Source organism: Etheostoma spectabile, chromosome 21, assembly GCF_008692095.1.
Source record: "Etheostoma spectabile isolate EspeVRDwgs_2016 chromosome 21, UIUC_Espe_1.0, whole genome shotgun sequence".
NCBI classification, from domain to species: Eukaryota; Metazoa; Chordata; class Actinopteri; order Perciformes; family Percidae; genus Etheostoma; species Etheostoma spectabile.
Window position 1 is genome coordinate 17,438,209 of NC_045753.1, and position 19,970 is coordinate 17,458,178.

Below are 19,970 nucleotides of genomic sequence, written 5' to 3' on the forward strand. Positions count from 1 at the left end.
TGTGTGTGTGTGTGTGTGAGCAAAAGAGAGGCAGCGAACAAGAGATGGAGAGCTGATATAATTGTGTGACTTGGGAACATCCATCTTTGCCTTTCAGGGGCCCTTCTGCTGGGAATTCCCCGGACAGTCAGATCTGAGCCTTCACCAATTTCATTTGGTGAGAGACCTTTGAATTCCAAAAATATCTTGTTGGATTTTTTTGGCTGATTCCACACGCAAATTAACAACTGATAATTGATGATTTTAAAACAAAAATAATGAATGAATAACCTAAATTCTGGTGATGATGATAATAATAATCATGCTGTGTTGTGCTTTGTGCTATAATTCAGTGCTGCTGCTTTGTTGCTGGTGTGCTTTTTAATGTCTGAAATGTCAATCCAGGTGATGGGATATTTGTGGGGGAGGGATATTTTAGATGGTATATGCCTCACACATTTAAAGTGCTGACTTAAAGAGTTATTTTGCAGATTTAAAACCAGCTGTGTCATCTTTTTGGGGGAAGTGTGTTTAAATACAGTGCTTAGCTTCTCTCTGTCGCGCCAGCAAGGAGAGCAGCAGAGATCTGCTGAGATTCGCCGGATGACGCAACACAAGTCACAGAGGTTCGTCGAGATCGGCGCTACGGAGAGAAGCCAAACCCCATTCATCTAAACACACATTACACAAAAAAAAATGACAAATAGATGGTTTTAAATCGGCAAAGTATCCCTTTCAAAACCAAGCAGAGACGACTTTCAAGCTTTACGGGGTAGTCAAGGTTTTTTTCTTGTTCAGCTTTGTTTGGCTTTTAACTCATTTCTGTGTGTTAAGGATTCTGTTTTCCTTATTTATTTGTCTCATTACTAACTGGTCTCAGCGTCTGGATCGTCCTTTTAGCTTTTTGGGTATTTGATATCGAATTAGCCTACAATCCACCAGCAGCAAAAGGCAGTCTTTTTGCTTTTTGTATTTCTTTGAGAAGCTGTTTTGTGGATGTAAACACAACACTGTTCACATCCACCGGTTGAAGATGTGACGTAACAGTGCATGTCCTCTAATTTAAAATTGCTCGGATTCCTCTGTCAATGTCCTCTAACTAAAAAAAAAAAAAAAAATCCTGGAATGCAAGCTGTAACTGAAGAAACAAAAAGTGGAACGTAAATTTAAAGTTAGTCTTTTTTATTTTTAAAGATTATGTTTGGGGCATTTTAAGCCTTTATTTAAATAGGACAGCTAAAGACATGAAAGGGGAGAAAGGGGGCAATGCAATAAAACAGTCAATACCTATATATGGGCGCCTGCTCTACCAGGTGAGCTACCCAGGAGCCTGTAAAGTTAGTCTTGATTTTACTGCAAAGCTGACATGCTGAGGACATCAATAAGCCTTGTTTTGGTTTGCTTCAGTTAGGCTGTGTGAAGCTGGATAGACGCTGACATTATGAAGCCCTAAGGATAACTAATTAATCCCCTCTGAGGCGACCATGGCTCTGTGGATTGCCTAGTTGAATTGTTTGACTAATCAATTGCTTGTTGATTTTGCTAACTCCGCTGGGCCTTTGTTGCCAGTAAATAACACAACTCTTAAAAAAAGAAGGAAAGAAGGTAAATCATGTTTCATTGTGCAAGTAGCTATTAATATGATTGTGCGGTCTATTAGGATTTAAAAAAACAAACAAAAAAACATTCACCTCACCATGTCAACTTGCTGCCTGCCCCCCCGTTCCTTTCTTATACAAGCTCCTTTGCTAGAACTTGTTTGACGAGGTCTGGCAGGATCACTGTTGGGTGTGCCTGTCTTTCTGTGTGTGTTTGTGTCTTACAAACACACCTTTGTCTGCACCAGTGCGTATGTAGTATCACTGCATCTAAGGTGTGACTTGAGTTTTAGATGACAGGACGTCAGCTATGTTATAACTTTTCACATGCATACAGCATGAACTCATTTAACCCACACACCTGAAGGCTTTTAGAGAGATGTGGTAACCATGGGTTGGTCATAGTTAATGTGCACAAAGAACTAGGATCAAGGTTTAAAAAATGTTATTGATAAATAATCTAATTTATGATGAACTACTCCTAACAGACCCGACAGTCGCATGGACTCAGCTTTGACAAATTTCCCCAGATTCCCCGGCGGCTTTCTGCGGTCAGCCTCGTGAGCGACGACAGACTCGGCAGCTCCCTACGCTACTGTATTAACACTGGGAGCCGTTTCACAGGGAAACTTGTTTTGACAGAACTCCAGGTGTCTCATTGTTAGGGCTGGCATGGTTCAACAGATTTACCAATTAGCACTGGGCTGAGGGCACAGGAAGAGTGGGAGTGGAGAAAAGGGAAGGGAAGAAATGAAACTGGGGGAGGAGGAGGGAGAATGGATGAGGCAGATTTGGCCACAGTGATGGAATGGAGTTTTGAGTGAGAGGTGCTGGTAGGGGAAGGTGTGGAGGGAGGGGATGGGGGTGGTTGTGACCATACGGAGGCAGGCCGGAGTAAGATGATCCGTGACCTCGTTTCCACCCCCCCCCCCTCCCCAGCAGCAGTGTGGAAGGGGCTGAAGTTTCAGCTGAGCCACAATGAGGAGGGGAACTTCGTTGAAGGAGGAGTAGGGGGCAGGCGGGCAGCTGAGGAAAACAGTGTTAATGCATTGCAACTTTTTATTCTCCACACACAGCTTATCTCACTTGAAAGCCTTGGGCTGTATTTCTCAATTTAGGTACAAACTGAACTAACCAGATTTTAGGTAATGATTCTGACATTTGGTTCTATTGTTATGAACTGCTAACACACACCCATCTGCAGGAGAGCTGGTTTGTTTTTGCTGTAAGTCCCCCTTGGCTTGCTGTTCTCACTCTGGTATGAGACCGAATTGTGTGGGATTAAACACAATGTTATTACTCTCACTAACCCTCTTTGTTATTCCTCAGAAATGTCTGCTCCTTTTTCCAGGAAGTCTGGAAGTGAACTTTAGAGAACAGGGTGAAGTGAATATCCCATGGGTGTCCTGCAGAATTTAGAGGAGTTTTCCTTCTTTTTTTTTTTTGCTCTTAAGTGATATGACACTGAAACATGCGCATTGTAGCATGCATGCACTGTAGGTACATAAGTGCCATGATAATGTCGCCCTTTGTTCAGTCAAAAAAAAAAAGAGTCCTGAAAAATGTATGACTAGTGAGGGTGTGTTTGCAATATTGTGCTTCATTCAAGCTGACAGCCTTTCTGAAGTTAAGAAAAGTTTCACTCTTTAGAGGAGCACGCTTTTTAGTGTGTGTATATGTATTTGAGCCGACCAATCACAACAAAGGAAAGTCAGGCTTTCTCTACATAGGAGATGTCAGTTTACTACAACAACCAGACTAAATCTGTGGTAACAGAGGAGGAGTTGGGGGGTGTAGCTGTTTGTCTTCAGTGCATGGGATGTCTTGTTTGAGTCACTGTTCAACATCAAGGACATAAGTAATGCTCATGTCAGCTAGTCTTTAGAGAAACTAGTGACATGGGTTCACAATTCTGTCAGTGTTGAATACAGGACTTTTGTCTTTTAAGTTTTTAATAGTTAAAGTCACATCTTTTAGTAGTTTCCTGGAGAACTCTTGTGCATTAACATGCCATAATAAGGCCTTTAGGAATAAACAGTGTGGATGTGATGTACCTAAATGGTCCAAACGCTTCTAATTTAGTATCATTGAGCAGGAATAAAATCAGTACTTGGAACTACAAAAGGTGTTTCAGAGATGTACCAAACAAGCTATTGCTGCGTCTTTTTGTTATTAGCTCCAGATCACTATGGGTCTCATGAATCCCTCTGGTTTTATAATAATTTACTTAGCTTTGAGCAATCCCACAATTGCTGTGGCGACTGTCTATTGTATTCATATGTACGAGCAGCTTGTGATAGAGAGTGATAGAGACAGCTTTTTGGACAGGGAGAGAAGATGGGGACTCGAGTGGGGAAAGAAAGGGGAGAATATGAAACCCCGCCAAATTCCCCAAAGAACAATTTACAGTTATGGATGAATACACTGTCACAGTCAAATTTGAACTCTGTGGATGTATGTGTTGAATACAGTGGAATGCTGAGTGATTCCAGAGAGCACTTAATCTGCCTTGAATTCAGTTTTCTGTTCCCACCCACGTTATAACAGGAGAGGGACTTTTCTTTGGAGTTTACAAGGGTAAACACCGGGTATCTGCTTTCTGAGTCATTTAGCATTGTCCTCTTTCACCTTCCTCATATATTCTAAACAGTGTTTTCAGGTTTGTCGGGCTAGCCTGAGTGAGACTAACCCCCCAATTTATTTGATTTTGTTCCTCTTGGCAGTTCCACTGAAGACCTATCTGAACTTTTCTTGGATTTGTTTGGCTCCGGTTTTGATGTGCGTGTTGTTATTTTTTTCTTCTCTGTCTTCCAAGTGTGTGTTGTTGACGGTATCTGAGTGCCAGGCCCTGCTTTTGTCTCGGCCCAGGGAAGGAATTTGATGTGAGACTTATTTTCCTACCCAGTCAGTTTCTTTGAGCATTTTCCCCCTGCTCCTTTTTTTTGTTTTTGTTTTGTTTTTTCTAATAGTCCTGGAAGTTTGGGACACTTCTATGAGGCAGGTGACGCTGTGATTTGCTTGCTCTAGCATACCTGTGCAGGTGTGCACATGCTTTTGTATTTATTTATCCAGCTTTTCCAAAAAGATGTACTCTAATTGAGTGGCCTGGTAAAATGTCACTGAAAGCAGTCGTGTGATAGCAGGAGTGAAGTGTGATGGGGTGAAAAGGAGACCTAGATTCCATGAGATTAGGGAGGATCATCATACTAGACGTTTTGGATTAAGGCGAGAGATGGCTCAATCCTGACGGTATATGAGGTATTTCTCATGGGAGAGAATTCCAAACTAATGTGTCAGACCAATTTTTCTCATCAGCAAGATGTGCTATAGCAATGGCCAGACGTCGCCTGTAAAAGATGTAGAGAATTGCATGCTGGGAAAAGAATAAACAAGCCTGTCACCAAAGTTAGGAAGAATCCTTAGTGCAGCGCCACTGTCAAAAAGCAGCTTCCATTTCATACATTATTAACATTACCTAAACGCATTATTTGTGTATTTATTCATTCATTTGTCTTGTTAACATCCTCCTGGAGTAAGATAAACAGCACGGCCAGACTGGCTGTGTGACAGTTGTGTGTGAGATTTGAATAAAAAGCTCAGCAGCGTGATTGGAGCGAGACAGGAGCGGATTCTATGGACGCCAGACTTCCTCTCCAGGCTCATTAAGGGACAGTAAGGCGATGATGTCGAATCCGTGCGCACTTTACCGGCCTGCCTTTTTCTTTGAACAGCATCGCCCTCTTATCTGCAACATGCTCTGTTCCTCCATAACAAGACGCTCCCACTACTGTGCACACACATGCTCTGTCTGTCTCCCTTTCTCGCACACACCCATTCTGCCTACATACACACTCTCCATACTTTAGTATTAGTTTGTGTAGACAGAAAACTCTTAAGTATGTGGCTTGTCCACAGAATTTTGGCAGCTTTTGTTGTATTTTCTCCTACGCTATCGAAAAAGCTTGGTACTTTTTTTTGTTCTTTTTTTGCACAGACATCACAAATGGATATTTTAATTGGAACTTTTGGCACTGTCTCCATCTTGTGTTGGAATGGCAGACAAGTGAGTGGCTGGCGAGGCAGGGGCCGGGCTGATTGGTGTGTAGCGAGGCGTGCCTAAATCAACTGGCAGCATGAATAGCTCGCTTGATTCTCACTGGCATTCACTGGAATCCATTGCAGTTTTTTTTCAACAGGATTCTTTCATTGGATAAAGTCTGGAATAACCAACAACGGAGAGAGAATACCTCGTGCTTCCTTGAACCGTGACTTCCTTTTTGTTTTGTGGGTGCAGTTTACTTGCCCTTATGCCAGCCCACTTTTTGGTGCTTTTGTAATGTCACAATGAAATGGCTAACCCATGTCGTTGCTGTATTCCAGCCATGGATTCATTCACTTTGCAACCTCATCTGAAGGTTTTGAAATGTAAATGTCTTCATGATGATGTAAATAATCATAATGAATTATCTTTGCAAGCTTTATTTTTTTATTTTACAGTCTACTAACTCAAAGCAGGGAGTAAACCTGTAGGGATTATTGAAGAATAACAAAAAAATGATGGAATCAGCCCTGAAGATTATTTAAAATATCTGCTTTTTGTAGTGACATTCAGTCTTTAGGCTGTGGGCCTAAGTTGGTCATGACTTTGTTATGTGCCAATGTTTTTGGATGTCTTAAGTTGTTGCAAGGACTTTAATAAATCGTGATGTTATACTAGGATTTTTGTGTAGCTTTGAGTTTAAGCATGAGGACAACAGCAAATTAACGAAACGGAGCTGATAAAATATACTTACATATGATAGAGGTAGAAACTTGGGTAAATGCTCAATATGGTTAACTTTTATTCTTTTAATCTGTGGATAATGAGCAGTGCTCTTGATTATGCAATCATATAAATGAAGAAACAACAACTGCACATATTCATTTGGCGAAAACTCAGAGAAATCTAGCAGGTTTCTCACAATTCCAAGTTTCATTAGAAGGGATTTTTAGGAAATGTCCACTTCCTGAATTTTTTGAAAATTTGAAAGTGAATAAATCACCAACCCCAGTGACATGTTGGGCTTGACTCCTGCTCCAGAGAAAGCTCACTCTGGCTCCAAAGCAGCAACAAATGCAAACCACATGCTTATGTTGCGCATCTGCATAAGTAAACACCTGTTTAAACTGTGGGCAATCTTTTACCTCAAATAGTAAATTGAGGCACACTCACGCCAGAGGCAGAGCAGCTGTGGAGCCGGGTCAGGTTGGAGTCATTGTAATTCTCCTTGACATAATGTAGTCTGTGTGTGCGTGCGTGTGAAGGTTGGGTTGTGTGTCTTGATACTCACAAATACATATTCATATTCTTTCTCTCCAAGCTGGTAGTCAGTGCTGTGTAATCACCTGGCTGTTTGCCACCGAGCCCCACTGGAGCAGAGACAGAATTGGAGCTGTGTCTTACACAACTTAACGCAGCAGCCCATCTCAACCACTTGCCTAGAGTTTGTCCAGCTTGGGGTCTGGAACAAACATGGGATCTCTTGAGGCACAGGCGATGTTAGGGGAGATTTCTAAAGATTGATGTATCAAAATGTATATATTTAGATACATTCTTTAGAAAAAATAGGTTTGAAGTGTATCCTCCCTGCCATATAATACATACCTACAATTGTTGATCAGTTTTACATTGACTTATTGATTTATAGAGGAATTATTAATAAAAGTATGCAGAGGTCTACAGGCCAAAAAATGTTGTGAAATGCTGCACCACTGCCACAGGGTAAGTGGCAGGTCTTAACTGACAGACACAGACTGAAACAGGGCCGGCCCATCAGAAACAAGGATGAGCCACATGACAGATTTATAGCATTGGCATAAAGAACATCTCTCTGGTATGTGACTTGTCTTTGCTTCACTAGCCACTGGGGAACTGATATCTGCACTAATACTGAGGTGCACCCGCTACCTGTGAGGATCAGGTCCAAGATGCTCAGGCAAGCACATGGCACACGAGCTGCACGAGCACATACTGCAGTGTCAGTCTGCCTCTCCCGCCATTTTAATTGTTATATCTTCTCAGCCTTGATATGAGCAAAAAGGGAGGCCTCGGCAGAACCTGGCACATCAAAGGCTACCTCCCCTAGTCTAACAAGTTGCCTGTCTCTATGGAGCAGCATAGACTTTGGAGAGCCAGAAAAGGGGATTGGAGAGGCGGTGTGGATTCCTGACTGGAATGAGTTTGATGGGCTAATTGTAGCCCCCAGTGGACACAGGCACACATCACAGAGGGCCGGCAGAGCTGGAGCTGTGGATGAGGAGCAGCAGTTGCTGGAAAACACTCCTGCTAGCTTTCCCCTCCATCTCTGGATTTCTGCACATGGCTCTCTGGTGCCTTTGATTTCAGCATCCTGAATGGAGCACACGGATGTCAGAAATATTCCCGACACTATCACTCTTTTTCTCACCTCACTCTTTCCTTATTTATTGTGCTGCACATTACAGTTTTCTCTTCTTTGGCTATGTAAACCAGGCAACTCCCTTGAGCAGTCCTGCCCATTTTGTGTTTTTCTAAAATGGAGCTCTAGTCACTTTCATAATCTCCATTGCAATTGACACTTTGTCCAGGCGATTGCACACATTTATGGTGCAAGCCCACCAGGAATCCTTGACCTGAGTGCATGTTGGTTATTACATGTAATAAGCCTTCTGACCGCGCAGAATCTAAAGCTCAACCATAACACAATGCATAACAAAGTAATGCAATACACAGACAAACCCACAATCCTTGTGCCTTACTACCAACATTACCGACTGGCTTGACTGTAGTAGTGATCAAGGCTCTCCGCAGCTTTGAACAGTTCTCTTTTTTCCCCCATCTGCATCAAAAAGAAATCAATAGCCAAGACTTTTGAGCGCATGTATCAGCTTTTCCTCCCATTGCACTCCCCTCCCTAACGCTAGTTTGGCAGTTGTACATTATGCCACAAGAGTAAAACACAGTTAAAAGGAGAAAGGCACAAGGAGATGACACCAGCAAGGAAGCTGCTCTTGTTGGGTAGGGCCCTGGCTAGGAGAAAATCAATGGAAGGGAGCACATCCACACACGGAAATGGCGCAATGGGAGGGAGCGGAGGGAGTAAAGATTTTTGTTTTTAACGGAAAAATGATGCATTTGTTTTATCTAGGGAGAGAAAAAGCAAAGACAAGGGGAGAGAAAAAAACACTCTTCTAAACATCTTTTGAAAAAAAGCAAGTTCTTTGGTGAGGTTGAGTTGTGTGGTTAAGGTTTGTTTTATCCAACTGTGCGGAAGCGTGTGTAGCTGTCTTTCAGGTCTCTTTTTAGTTGAGGCAAAGAAAGACTACTCATGGCATGTTCAAGGGCACTCAGTGGACACGGAAGCCCTGCAGGAGGCGGAATTATGAATACAACATGAGTAAACAGACACCTACATATACTATTAAAATAGTAAGCCTAGTACTTTGCAAGAGAGCCTCCTGAGTAGTAATTTGAGACGGTCTGGAGCAGTTCAACCTTACTCTTCTGAGGGTCATTGATAAAGACTTGAGAAAAATCAGCTCTAATTTGACTGTTAGTAGAATGATTTGCACATTGACAGTAATGTATTCCTGTGTGCATTCCTCCAATACAACCATTTTAGTATTCAGTTTAGTGATAAAGGTTTTTTTTACACAGCAGCTGTGAACAAAGGATACAATAGCGCACAAACTCGAAACACAATTCCAAGCCTGAGCCTTGAATGGCATTCAGGCTTCACTGTGACTGAGCGAAGCCATTCAGTGGGAGTACGCGGCAGTTAGAGAGATGGTATCAAGTTGCCTGCAGATGGAGGTCAGTGTGACTGGCACAGTTGGCACCTTGGCACAGCAGCAGTGTGCTGCAGCACTCAGCTCCGTAAAGGATGCGTCGACTGAAGGGGGACTGGGGAGCGAAGCGTTTTTCTCACTTCTTCTTTTTTTATTGTCTGCGCTTCCTGTTTTGAAAGCCATTAAGGAGCAAATTTCCTCACAGCGAGAGGGGAGATGAAAAGGCCCGGTCTTTTGAAACATGTCCAAGCACAAATGTGAAAAAGAGGAGGAATGATAGCTATCTGTAAACATCTCAGTTGAGGGGTCGACGGAAAAGGAATTGTGAGGGAATGATACATTCATTTGCGTTTTCTTTTTTTCTTTTTTGATTTGCTGATGAAAGAGATGCTGCAGTTTTTGTTCCAAGCCAGCTGTATTGCTCTATTCACAACCACACTAATATATCAGGGCAGGCTCACATAACTACGCAGCCACCACCCCCTTTCCCCCTTCCGAAAATGCTTTGTGACATCTGCATCCACACATGTCTGCATTCACTGTAGCCAGTGAGTATTTATAGACGAGTTGGTTTTGCCATCCATTGATCCCTTCAGGTTCTCTGATCACAAAACTGTTCTTTTAAGTAGCTTTTATGTGGCATCATAAAGATGATCTCTATGTATTTGAACTGAGAGCACTCAAGGTTACCTGCAGAACCTGCGAATTTGATCAGGCCCTTGGCGAATCTTTTTAACACCATTTAGTCATTTCTCCTGTCACAGCAGTCATTTCTGTTTAGTATCTGTTTGGTTGGCGTACACTGTATGTACACCAGTTTCCTCTCAGTTGTGCTTGTCGTGTTTCTTAAGAGTAGCAGTAGCTTGGTACTGCAGACTCTCCTCCTAATTCCTCTCCTCCCTCTTCTCCCTCCTCTTCCCCTCACTGCCCCCGAGCCTGGCCAGTCTGTGCCTCTTAATAAAACTGACAGGCTCTAATTGGGCTTAATTGCACCCTTCGGGCGTCGTCAAAAGGAGTGTTGCTAAACAAACTGCAGGGTCTGCAAGCAGGCCAGACAGTCTACGGCAGCACATTGGCCGCTGAGCTCATGCCTGCATGTATGTGTGCAAATTCGCGAAAGCTGTTGCATAAATGTGCAGTACGTGTGAGTGCATAATAGCACATTAGGAATATGCATGAGTAAGCATCAAATGTAATTGCGTGGGTGTATGTGCACTGAGGTTGGAGAGGGATGTAGCAAACCATTCATTCCTCACAGTGAGCCAACTGAACAAGAGCTCACAAGTCTGAGAATCTTATGCATTCAAGCAGGCAGCGTCAGCTGACTGTGAACCTCCATGCGCTCTCTGCCGCTAAATCAACACCGAGAGTAAAACAAAGTACGTCTGTGTCTTTGAAGACGTGTCTACAACTGTAGGTGTCAGAAAAGCCTTTTAAATCCTCGCTATTATGAAAAACCCCTACCAAACAAATCCCCCGTTTGCTTCAGCGGTATAAGCAAAAAGATGAAGTAGTGCTCAACATCCCAGTAGCACCACCTCCTGGTTAACGGACAATGGGCGACCATGATGCTGGCTCCCATTTGAACATGATCTAATTCAGAGAGGTGGGGCAGGCACTCTCCACATGGGCCTTTGCTGGGTCACTGAGCACAATCGATGGAGAGCTCCAGATGCAATTGAGTCATTGAAATGGCAAAGCCGTGTGTGTGTGTGTCTGTGTGTGTGTGTGACGGAGAGTATAAGGCTGTGGTGACCCCTAAAGCTGCGACCCGCAAGGAAAAAGGAGATAATCACATTGAGCACAGCGCTGTGCTAAAATTCTTCTGTCCATTTGTTTCCCCTTCTACCCTCCTAGCTATTTACTCATTACAGCCTTTCACAGCCTGTTAGTCTTTTTGAAAAGTTTTTGGACTTCCAGTTTGTTTTGAAGGCATACAGCTTGATATGGAAAATGCCACAAACAGGATGATTTCTGTTGCGTGCGGTGTGCGTGCAAGTTATGCCAGGAACGACACAGGAACGAGGCATCCACAGTGTTATGATGCAGTGGCTGAGCTAGAGGCCCCATAAAGACTGGAAGGGCCTCATTTTAGTGGCCTGCTGCTGCTTCAGTGCCTGCCTAGCCGACTCTGTCACCCCTTCTTTTAGTAAAATAGGCAGAGCACATAATTAAGATATACTGGCCATGGTGGACTGAATATATAGACTGAAAATATAGAGGAGCAGACTAGTCAGCCTCAATCACAGCCTGTCGTTTAGTGTTTGACTGCAGACAGTGCCCAGACCTGTACAAGTGTGTGTATCAGGTTGTGTCTGTCTCTTTGTGTGTGTACGTGTGTTTGTCTGTCAGCAGTCTGAGCAGCATGCTATAAAAGGCTGGTGAGCCGAGCCATAGCCTCTCTGTGTGTCGGGGTCACAGTGAGCCAAACTGTTGTGAACACGTACACATACTGTGTGTGTGTGTGTGTGTGTGTGTGTGTGTGTGTGTGTGTGTGTGTGTGTGTGTGTGATGCAAACCCCGCTCCCTGACCCAAAGTTCCTTCCCCATTTTGTCTCTCCGTATTCATCCCTGTAGTAATATATAATCCGGCTGTCTGGGGCAATAGTGTGTATCTTAGAGGACACATCCTCCTGCTACTTGACTTTACGCCCAGCGCACACACACACACACACTTTGCAACTCATGCCTCAGTTGTTTCAGTGCTTTGTCACTCTCTAATGATAACTATCCATCAATGGTAGGGGCGTTGCTCTTGGAAATGAAGATGGATTGAATTAGTGTTGAGTGCGCTGGCCACAGTATTGTGGCAGCAACCCGTAATTACACTGTCAGGACCATTGAACCCCCCGTCAACGAGACACTGAACTTAACACATTTGCACCAGTGTTGATTACAAGGTCTCTTAGTCGGGCAGATTCACATCATGTAGTTCCTAATAGCAAGTGAAAGGCCCAGTCATTTGTGGAGGATTAGTGCATTGTGGTGTCGTACGCAGCGGTTCCCCTGCAGTAACTCTACAGCAGTGATTTCACCAACTGGTGCAAATTTACCCATATTGTTAGAAAAATGAAAACAACAGCAAAAGCTTAATCCTGTCTCAAATAAATACACACAATTATGTTTGGAATTAGCCTGAAATAATATAGTGCAAGCATTACAAGAAAAACAGGCAGTTTGGAGCTTGTGATAAAAAGAGACCCAAATCATCAGTGCTGCAGAAGATCTTGGATGGTGGTGTGTGTCCTGGATGTGTTACCTTTATGTATGCAGACAAAATGTTCAAGAGACTACTTTTCTGAACCACAGTGCTCAGCAGTTAATTTGCAGAGAAGCCAATGCACAGTTTACGGAGGATGTTCTCGCCATGAGACAGTGTTTTGAATCTGTATGTGGTCTTTGGTTTTGCACTTTGACATTGCACCTCGGTTAAAAAACAAATATAAATGAAAAGTAAGTAACTTAAGTTTGTCACAAAGTGAATTGTTTATGCTTTTGATTAATTAACAAAAACATTGTAATATAAGAAAATGCTACCACAGTACCTTACAGTGTTGAGCTTCATGGACTTGCAGATTTTACAAACAAACCTTAGAAAAGTGTTTGGCTGGTAATTATCTCTCAGGTGCAGTATGTGCGGAAAACACTACTGTATTTGCAGTTATGAGCACCAGATATATTTTCGCTAATTCTGAATGGGAACTGACATTACACCATTGGTCTTTTGAAGAAACGCAGGTAGCGTTTACAGTGTGGGATGGTGAAGGCGAGTAAAACAAGCAAAAACAACCAAACTCCCCCCTCCATCACCCATTCCCTGTATCTCTCCCTCTCTGTGGGAAATGAAAATTGGGGTGAAGTGTTTGTTATTAAATACGTCCGGGGAAACTCCAGGAAATGGACTCAATTTTGGATAGAGGCGCATGACTCGGAGGATCTTAGCAAACCAATTAACCTCACCTCAGCTCATTAAAAACTCTCCTTTCATGGCCAGAAGCAGCGACTCATCTGCTAACACGGGACATGAAAGCACAAATTTGTCCATCCAAAACTCTTAAAAGTAATTGGAAAGGTAGATACGAAGGCCAGTAATCTAGTGACACAGCCTAACTCAAGTGAAGTGAAAAAAGAGGTGATTATTGAGGATGGATCCATCACACAAATTATCTTGTATAACTGAATATTTAATCAATTTTGCAAGGGGAACAGTAGTTCTTAAAGTTCCTCTGTGGGATTAAAACAATTTCATTTAAGGTCACCACATTGTTGAGGGACAGTGCAACAGCAACTGGAACAACAAAAACATCTCCCTCACACAATAGAGGTTAGATAACAGAGAAAGTTATATGGTAATTATTATTTTTGTAAGATACATCTCTTCAGAAGCACATAACCTAAAACCTAAATATTCCTATTTTACAATAAAATGTGTGTTTAGATTTTTGTTGTTTGCTGTTTGGTTGCATTTGTGAGCTCAGCTCAACACGTTCCATTGTTGCCTGGGGTTTTCTCTTCAAATCTCATTGAAAGTCCATTTGTGTCAGAACATTAATATTAGTCATATCTTAAGGATTACGGTGCAGTAATTGCATGTGCACCGTGCCCTGACTGTTTTTTTCTACACATAAAACATTATTTCCAGGCTTTTGTTGAAACTATCTAATGGGTTAATGGCATTGAGAAGAAACCATTCAGCTGTTTCCATGCCAGCATGTGTGTGTGTGTGTGTGTGTGTCTGCGTGTGCATTCACAAGTGCATGTGCGTGTCTTGGCTCGCACTGTGCACACTCATCAAGCCACATGCAAACAACCAATCTTTGTCATCTGCATCAAAATAATTACAGTCAGATAAACACACCATTTGACCATTTTCACAGTGATCTAATCTAAAGCCGGGCTGTGAAAGCACACAGGGGGAGATGATCAAATCCCAGTTTAATGGAACTGATCAGTACTGTGTGTTCAACGTTCAGCCGTGTTACAAAGGCATCTCCTCGTCTTTCTCTGCATTTATCTTTCCCGCTTGGTCCCTTCAGTCATGTCTATTTAGAACAGAAATTAGGGTAAAACTTGCACCTTGTATTAATTTAGATTTTGACAGTGACCCATTTTTTTTGGGGCTGTATACCATGTAGATTACATATGAGACAAAAGCAGCAAGCCATTTGTCTTGAGCGCAGGATGGCGAGGAACTGGGAGTGTATTGGTTACAGCCCTGTTGCCCCATGCGTTTCCATCTCCCTTTAGCTAGAAGGCAAACAGCATCCGAAATCTGATTAGCCTCCATTAAAAAGAGTGATATTTTCATCCCGCCGATTCTCGGCACTGCATCAGAGCATTTAGTCGCTTTAATGCCGGGAAAAGCCTGCTCTTTTGACAGATAGTAGATATTCTTAACATCACTTGTTTGGACATTTCTGTCTTTTGTGACATGGAATAAAAGACGGGCAAGAAAATAAAAAGCAACTAAATAATGTCAAAAGATCAGAAATCAATGGGCCGGAGGAACGTGATCCGCACGGCTCTGTGTGCGACCGACCCTCTTCCTCACCCCCCTCGCATTACGAGTGTCTTTCCACAGCCACTAAAGTTGCTTTTGTTCACCCCCTCGGAGATGTAACTCAAGCATGAGGAAGCCGTCTGACAATGTTTGGATATTGGCAAAAAATAGCCTTTTACTTAAGGTTACTGGCCAAGGTTTATTAAGTTACATGTTCATCAGTGATGGGAGGCAGAAGAGTTGAGCCATGAGAGAGCTTCATTAATGTGTAGGTTTGTATTTCACATTTTGATGTAACAGTGATGTGGAGTAGCAGGAAATGATCAATGTGGATGTAATGGTAGTTTAGATGGAAGTTGTTTTTTATCTAACGGAGTAACATCTGATATATCCTGTGAAATAAATATAAAATATTTTAAAATAAGTCGCAAAAAAATCTCAGCATTGTAAATTGCACTTTATTAGAAAGGCATTTTAATCTATTTGTTTATTTAAAGGATGCAGTCTTACATTTCTTGATATGAAGAAACTACAGGATTTGTTAGTAATAACCAGTATACATAGAGACTTTTTAAATGAGTCTTTAAATTCTTTAATGTCCTAAATATAAATAATATAATAAAATTAATATATATATAATTTTATTAACGCAGGTGAATATCCTTTAATTAGCACAAAAATCCTCTGACAATATCGCTGCAAGTCAAAGAAATCGTAATTATACATCTTAAACAATTCAATGTGTCTGTCAATTACTGATACATGCTTATGTGAATATGAATTTTAAAGATCATTAAATACCAAAAAAACAACAAATAAAAAAAGACACCGTTTTTCCTGTAAAGCATTTTACTTCTTTAATCTGATAATAGCTTCCCTTGTTGGGTAAGAATAGATGCTGCATTTATCATCGTCATCCTAGTATTTTTGTTAAAACTGTGGGTCACTGGCAGTCCACTTTATCGCCTCCTTTTCTTCCTAAAGAAATGTAGGACTCCTTTTAAAATGATTTTTCCGGGTTACTCTAGAGGTTACAGTATAGGGTTTCAACTTCTGTGGGAGTTGTGATCTGTTCTAATGAGAAAAAGAAAATGCAGCACCACAATGCTTTGTGTCACCCACTGAGGCTGAGAGATAGACACAGGATTAAAAAAAAAAGAAAGGAAAAAAAAAAATACAATTTCTGGACATTTCTCGGAGATAAATTTAATTTCTTTGCTATTTGGAGGTCTTCTTTGAAAATGCAATTGTAATGAACACATTCAAAACTGGAGAATAGATTTACCCCCGGCTTCAAATAAGTCGGCGTTATCGGACTCTGTCATTCACTCCTTCCCATTTTCGAGCTGCTAATTGATGTTTTTGATGTCGGCGAGAAAATTGAAGAAAATGTCATGTGTGAACCGGCGCGGAAGTTAATAAGATTGACTTCGTTGACTGAATTCACAATGAGCGAAGGAGAGGCGTGTAATGGGGACTGCTGCAAATTCGCCCGTCCATCTGCCGAGGGATGAAATCGACACCTAGCACGAATGGGCCCGTAGAGGTCGATATGGAGGGATGGAGCATTTGGGATGCCCCCTCCATCTAAAAAAAAAAATACATATATATATATATATATATATATATATATATACTATATATCTCAATTTTTTTGTCGTTTGGTTTTGTTTTCCCACTGTTTGGAGTGCATAAGCAGCTGTTTTTCCAGAGGGCTCCTGCCCGGACCCGAGCCCAGCTTTTCGTTGGAGTCGTCTCCAAGGGCTGCCTCCTTCCTCGCTCCGAACAATACTCGTTCTTAATGCTGTTTTGAGTATGAAAAGCTCCAGAGCTTTACAAAGGTTAGATTAAGATGTGGCTAAAAGATGCACCAATATCAGTTAGGGTCATTGCATATGCTTGGCCAATGTGTAACAGAGCCTGAACTTAAATCCCCTTAAATAAAAGGATCGAAGCACCACCGGGGTCGCTCCATCTTGAGCCATTTATCGGGAGCTGGCTGAAAGCCAATCGTAGCTGCTTTATTTCTCATGTTCTTTCTCTTCAAGTAAATTTCAACCAATAATCACATTATTAGTCAGAATTTGCCAATTTTTACTAAACATATAATTCATATAAAAGTATTTATTTGATCAGACCCATTAACGTAAAGTGCGGGTTCTGCGTTTTTAATTGGGGTACGGATTAGCTGAGTTTGGTTCAGTGCTTCTGATTATTTTTCCTGGCCTAAAGGGGACTGAGCTAAACCCCTAATACGGCCAGTACCCCTAAGCGCTTTTCTTTTTGAAGACACCAAAGAAAAGAAAAAAAAGTGGCCTCTGCTAGCGTTCGGCCCTCCGAGGATCGTGGATAAGGGACATTATTCTCAGAATAGGCAATTAATTCCGCTGGCAACGATCGGTTAGAGCTTCTTCCCCCACCGCCCCTCCAAATGCCCTCCTCTCCACCCTCCACTCGCCATTTGAAATGCTAACACAATAAAATATTTTTCTATTGGTCCGTGTCCCTCGGCTAAGTCACCCGCCGCGGGCAAAGAATTTCATCGACTGATGAGACCACAGGCATGCCCGATAAAAAGGTTAACTGTACGTGACATGCACTCCAAGTAGCCCGTGTTACCTTGAACTCTCAAGTTCTGTAACTTTTATTTGACTTTTTTATTGTTTGCGAGCCTGGGCTTGTTTGGCCGCCGAGTCTCCGTGTAACTGAAAAATGGGGATAACGTGAAAGTTTCTTCTTTTTTTTTTTATAAAGCAATTTCCTTGTTTTGATTGTGCTTTTCCTGCGCTGGCATTTTGCAGACGAGCCTCTATTGTCCGTTGATTATTTGACGGCGATTTTTTTTCATTAAAAGAAAAATGGACTACAATCAAATGCACTGCCTTTCAGATGATAACACAGGACAGTTTTATCCATGTAATATACTGTTTTAGTACGATTTGAGAAATTCAGTTGTTGAACCGTGAAAATATTCCCCATGAACAAAATGAAATTGATTAAAAAGAACAAACAATTTTTATTTGTACTGAATTATTATTCTGAAACCAAACAACCAAAACTGTTTGCTTTCATTTACAGATTCCCTCTAAACACGGAGTATACATTTTGTATCCATTGTGTTCTATTTTAAAATAGCTCGGCTCTGCTGTGTGAGAATAAAGAACAATCCAGTATGGCACATTTCTTCCACCTTCAGGGATAGGGAAGGTAGAGGGTGGGAGGAGGATTCCTGGCTGTTTTTAAATTGTTAGTAAAAGATATATGGGCACAGCACAGGTATGGATGCTGCAGTAACCCCATTCCCATCTTTCACAAACACACTTGTACACACATACAGTACACACACACAACAAACAACAAACACACACACACACACAAACACACCACACACACAAACACACACACACAAACAACACACAACACACCACACCACACACCACACACACATGCTGTGTGAGGACTGAGGCAGGTGGCTCCATGGCTGCAGCTTCATGACAATGCCATTAGAAATAGCAGGCCTGTTGATCAATCCTGCCGACATGACAGCTTCGCCGCGAGGCTGGCCTTTGAGTGCCGACGCCGCGGCAGCTCCCTCTCCCGTTTCTCCCCACTAATTGGTGAAGGTTTTCTTATATATGCTCGTGGCACAGGGCTTTTTTTCTTCACCTCCTCCTTTTCTTCTTTTTCTCCCTCTTCTTGCTTTTTTAGCTTTCCTTTCCCCATCCATACCCCCACCGCTGCCACCCATTTTTTTAATCTCTTTCTCTCCTCCCTATATATATATATATATATATATATATATATATATATAAAATATATAAAATATTTTTTTCATTTTAACATTGTCACTTTGGAAGTGATAACTTTGGATGAGATATTGCAAGTGGGTTGAGTAAAGGGATGTGTGTGCCGCGGGCACTGTTCGTTCTGTATTTTTTGCGGGACTATTGGAGCTGGGATTTGACATTGACTCTAGGCAATATGCATCAGCACCAGATACACAATGGGGATCATCCAGAAAAAAATATAAAAACTTTGTCAGGTGAAATGAAGGAGAAACTAGACCTTTGATACAATGGCATTTTTAATTGCATGGTTTATTTTGATAATGTAGGCATGGCTGCTAATAAAACTACGTCTATAATTAAGTGACAATGTCATTTGCGTTGAAACTCATTTATTTATGTTGCTTTTTTACAAACTGTGTAGCAGAATCCATATTTGTGTTTATTTGATTTATCACGTAATCCCTTTCTTTCTCATCAAACAGAATTAAGTTGCAAAGTGTCAAAGCAATTGTCAGGAAATGGGTGTGTATTGCTTGCTGACTTGTCACGGCACACAGGGCTGCGTTCTAATTCCACCAGCGTTTCGCCAGTGCATCACGCTTGAACGCCACCCACTCTGAAACTCTCCCAACTAAATAAATGAGGGGGGAGATAAGCACACATTAAATGTTTAACTGTCTCACATTTGTCATCTGTTTTACCCCTCTTAATTAAACAGACGCAGCTTAGCACCGGCACTCCAAGTGCACACACACACAGATACACACACACACATACACACACACACACGCACACACACACGCACACACACACCCTGCCTGGGAGCATTGGAGCCTGAGCGCAAACACTGTCCTGCCGATGATTAATTTAGCCGTTAATTTTTTTTTTTTTTTACTCAGTCTTGCTAAGTTAGCAGCTCAGTGGAGGGCGAACCTGAAATTTAGTTTCTCAGTCTTGCAGGCTGTCTTGTTGCAAATGGAGTAGGAAAAGATAGGTTTTTGTTTATTTTCTGTTTATTTATTTTTTGTTTTTTCCCATAGTGGTTTAAGATGGTAGAGTGGAAGCATTCTGTGGACCGGTTGTGTCTGCTTCAGTATATAATAGTGATACACTGCATGTTGATAACATTAACTACTACCTCCACCCAGTGGCACAAAATGAAAAAAAAAGGCAGCTGTGATTGGCAGCACATAGTATTTAATGTAGTGGGAAGACTTGCCTTAAGCAAAGAGGGGGATGTATTCACCACACAATAGTAGCGCTATCTCCCTCTCTGCATTGTCTCTCTCATCGCCGACC

General features: G+C 41.9%; 1 protein-coding gene across 27 annotated transcripts in view; it reads left to right on the forward strand.

The window, feature by feature from the left end:
• Window positions 1-19,970, forward strand: part of tcf7l2 (transcription factor 7 like 2) — an 88,647-nt gene that overhangs the window by 38,183 nt on the left and 30,494 nt on the right. For 17 of the 27 annotated variants that reach the window (XM_032501879.1, XM_032501877.1, XM_032501893.1 and 14 more), the window contains exon 5: window positions 98-157. The exons of the other annotated variants lie outside the window; for them this stretch is intronic. In XM_032501879.1, the coding sequence (XP_032357770.1) occupies window positions 98-157 (60 nt within the window). The remainder of the gene's footprint in view (window positions 1-97; window positions 158-19,970) is intronic. 27 annotated transcript variants of the gene reach the window in all.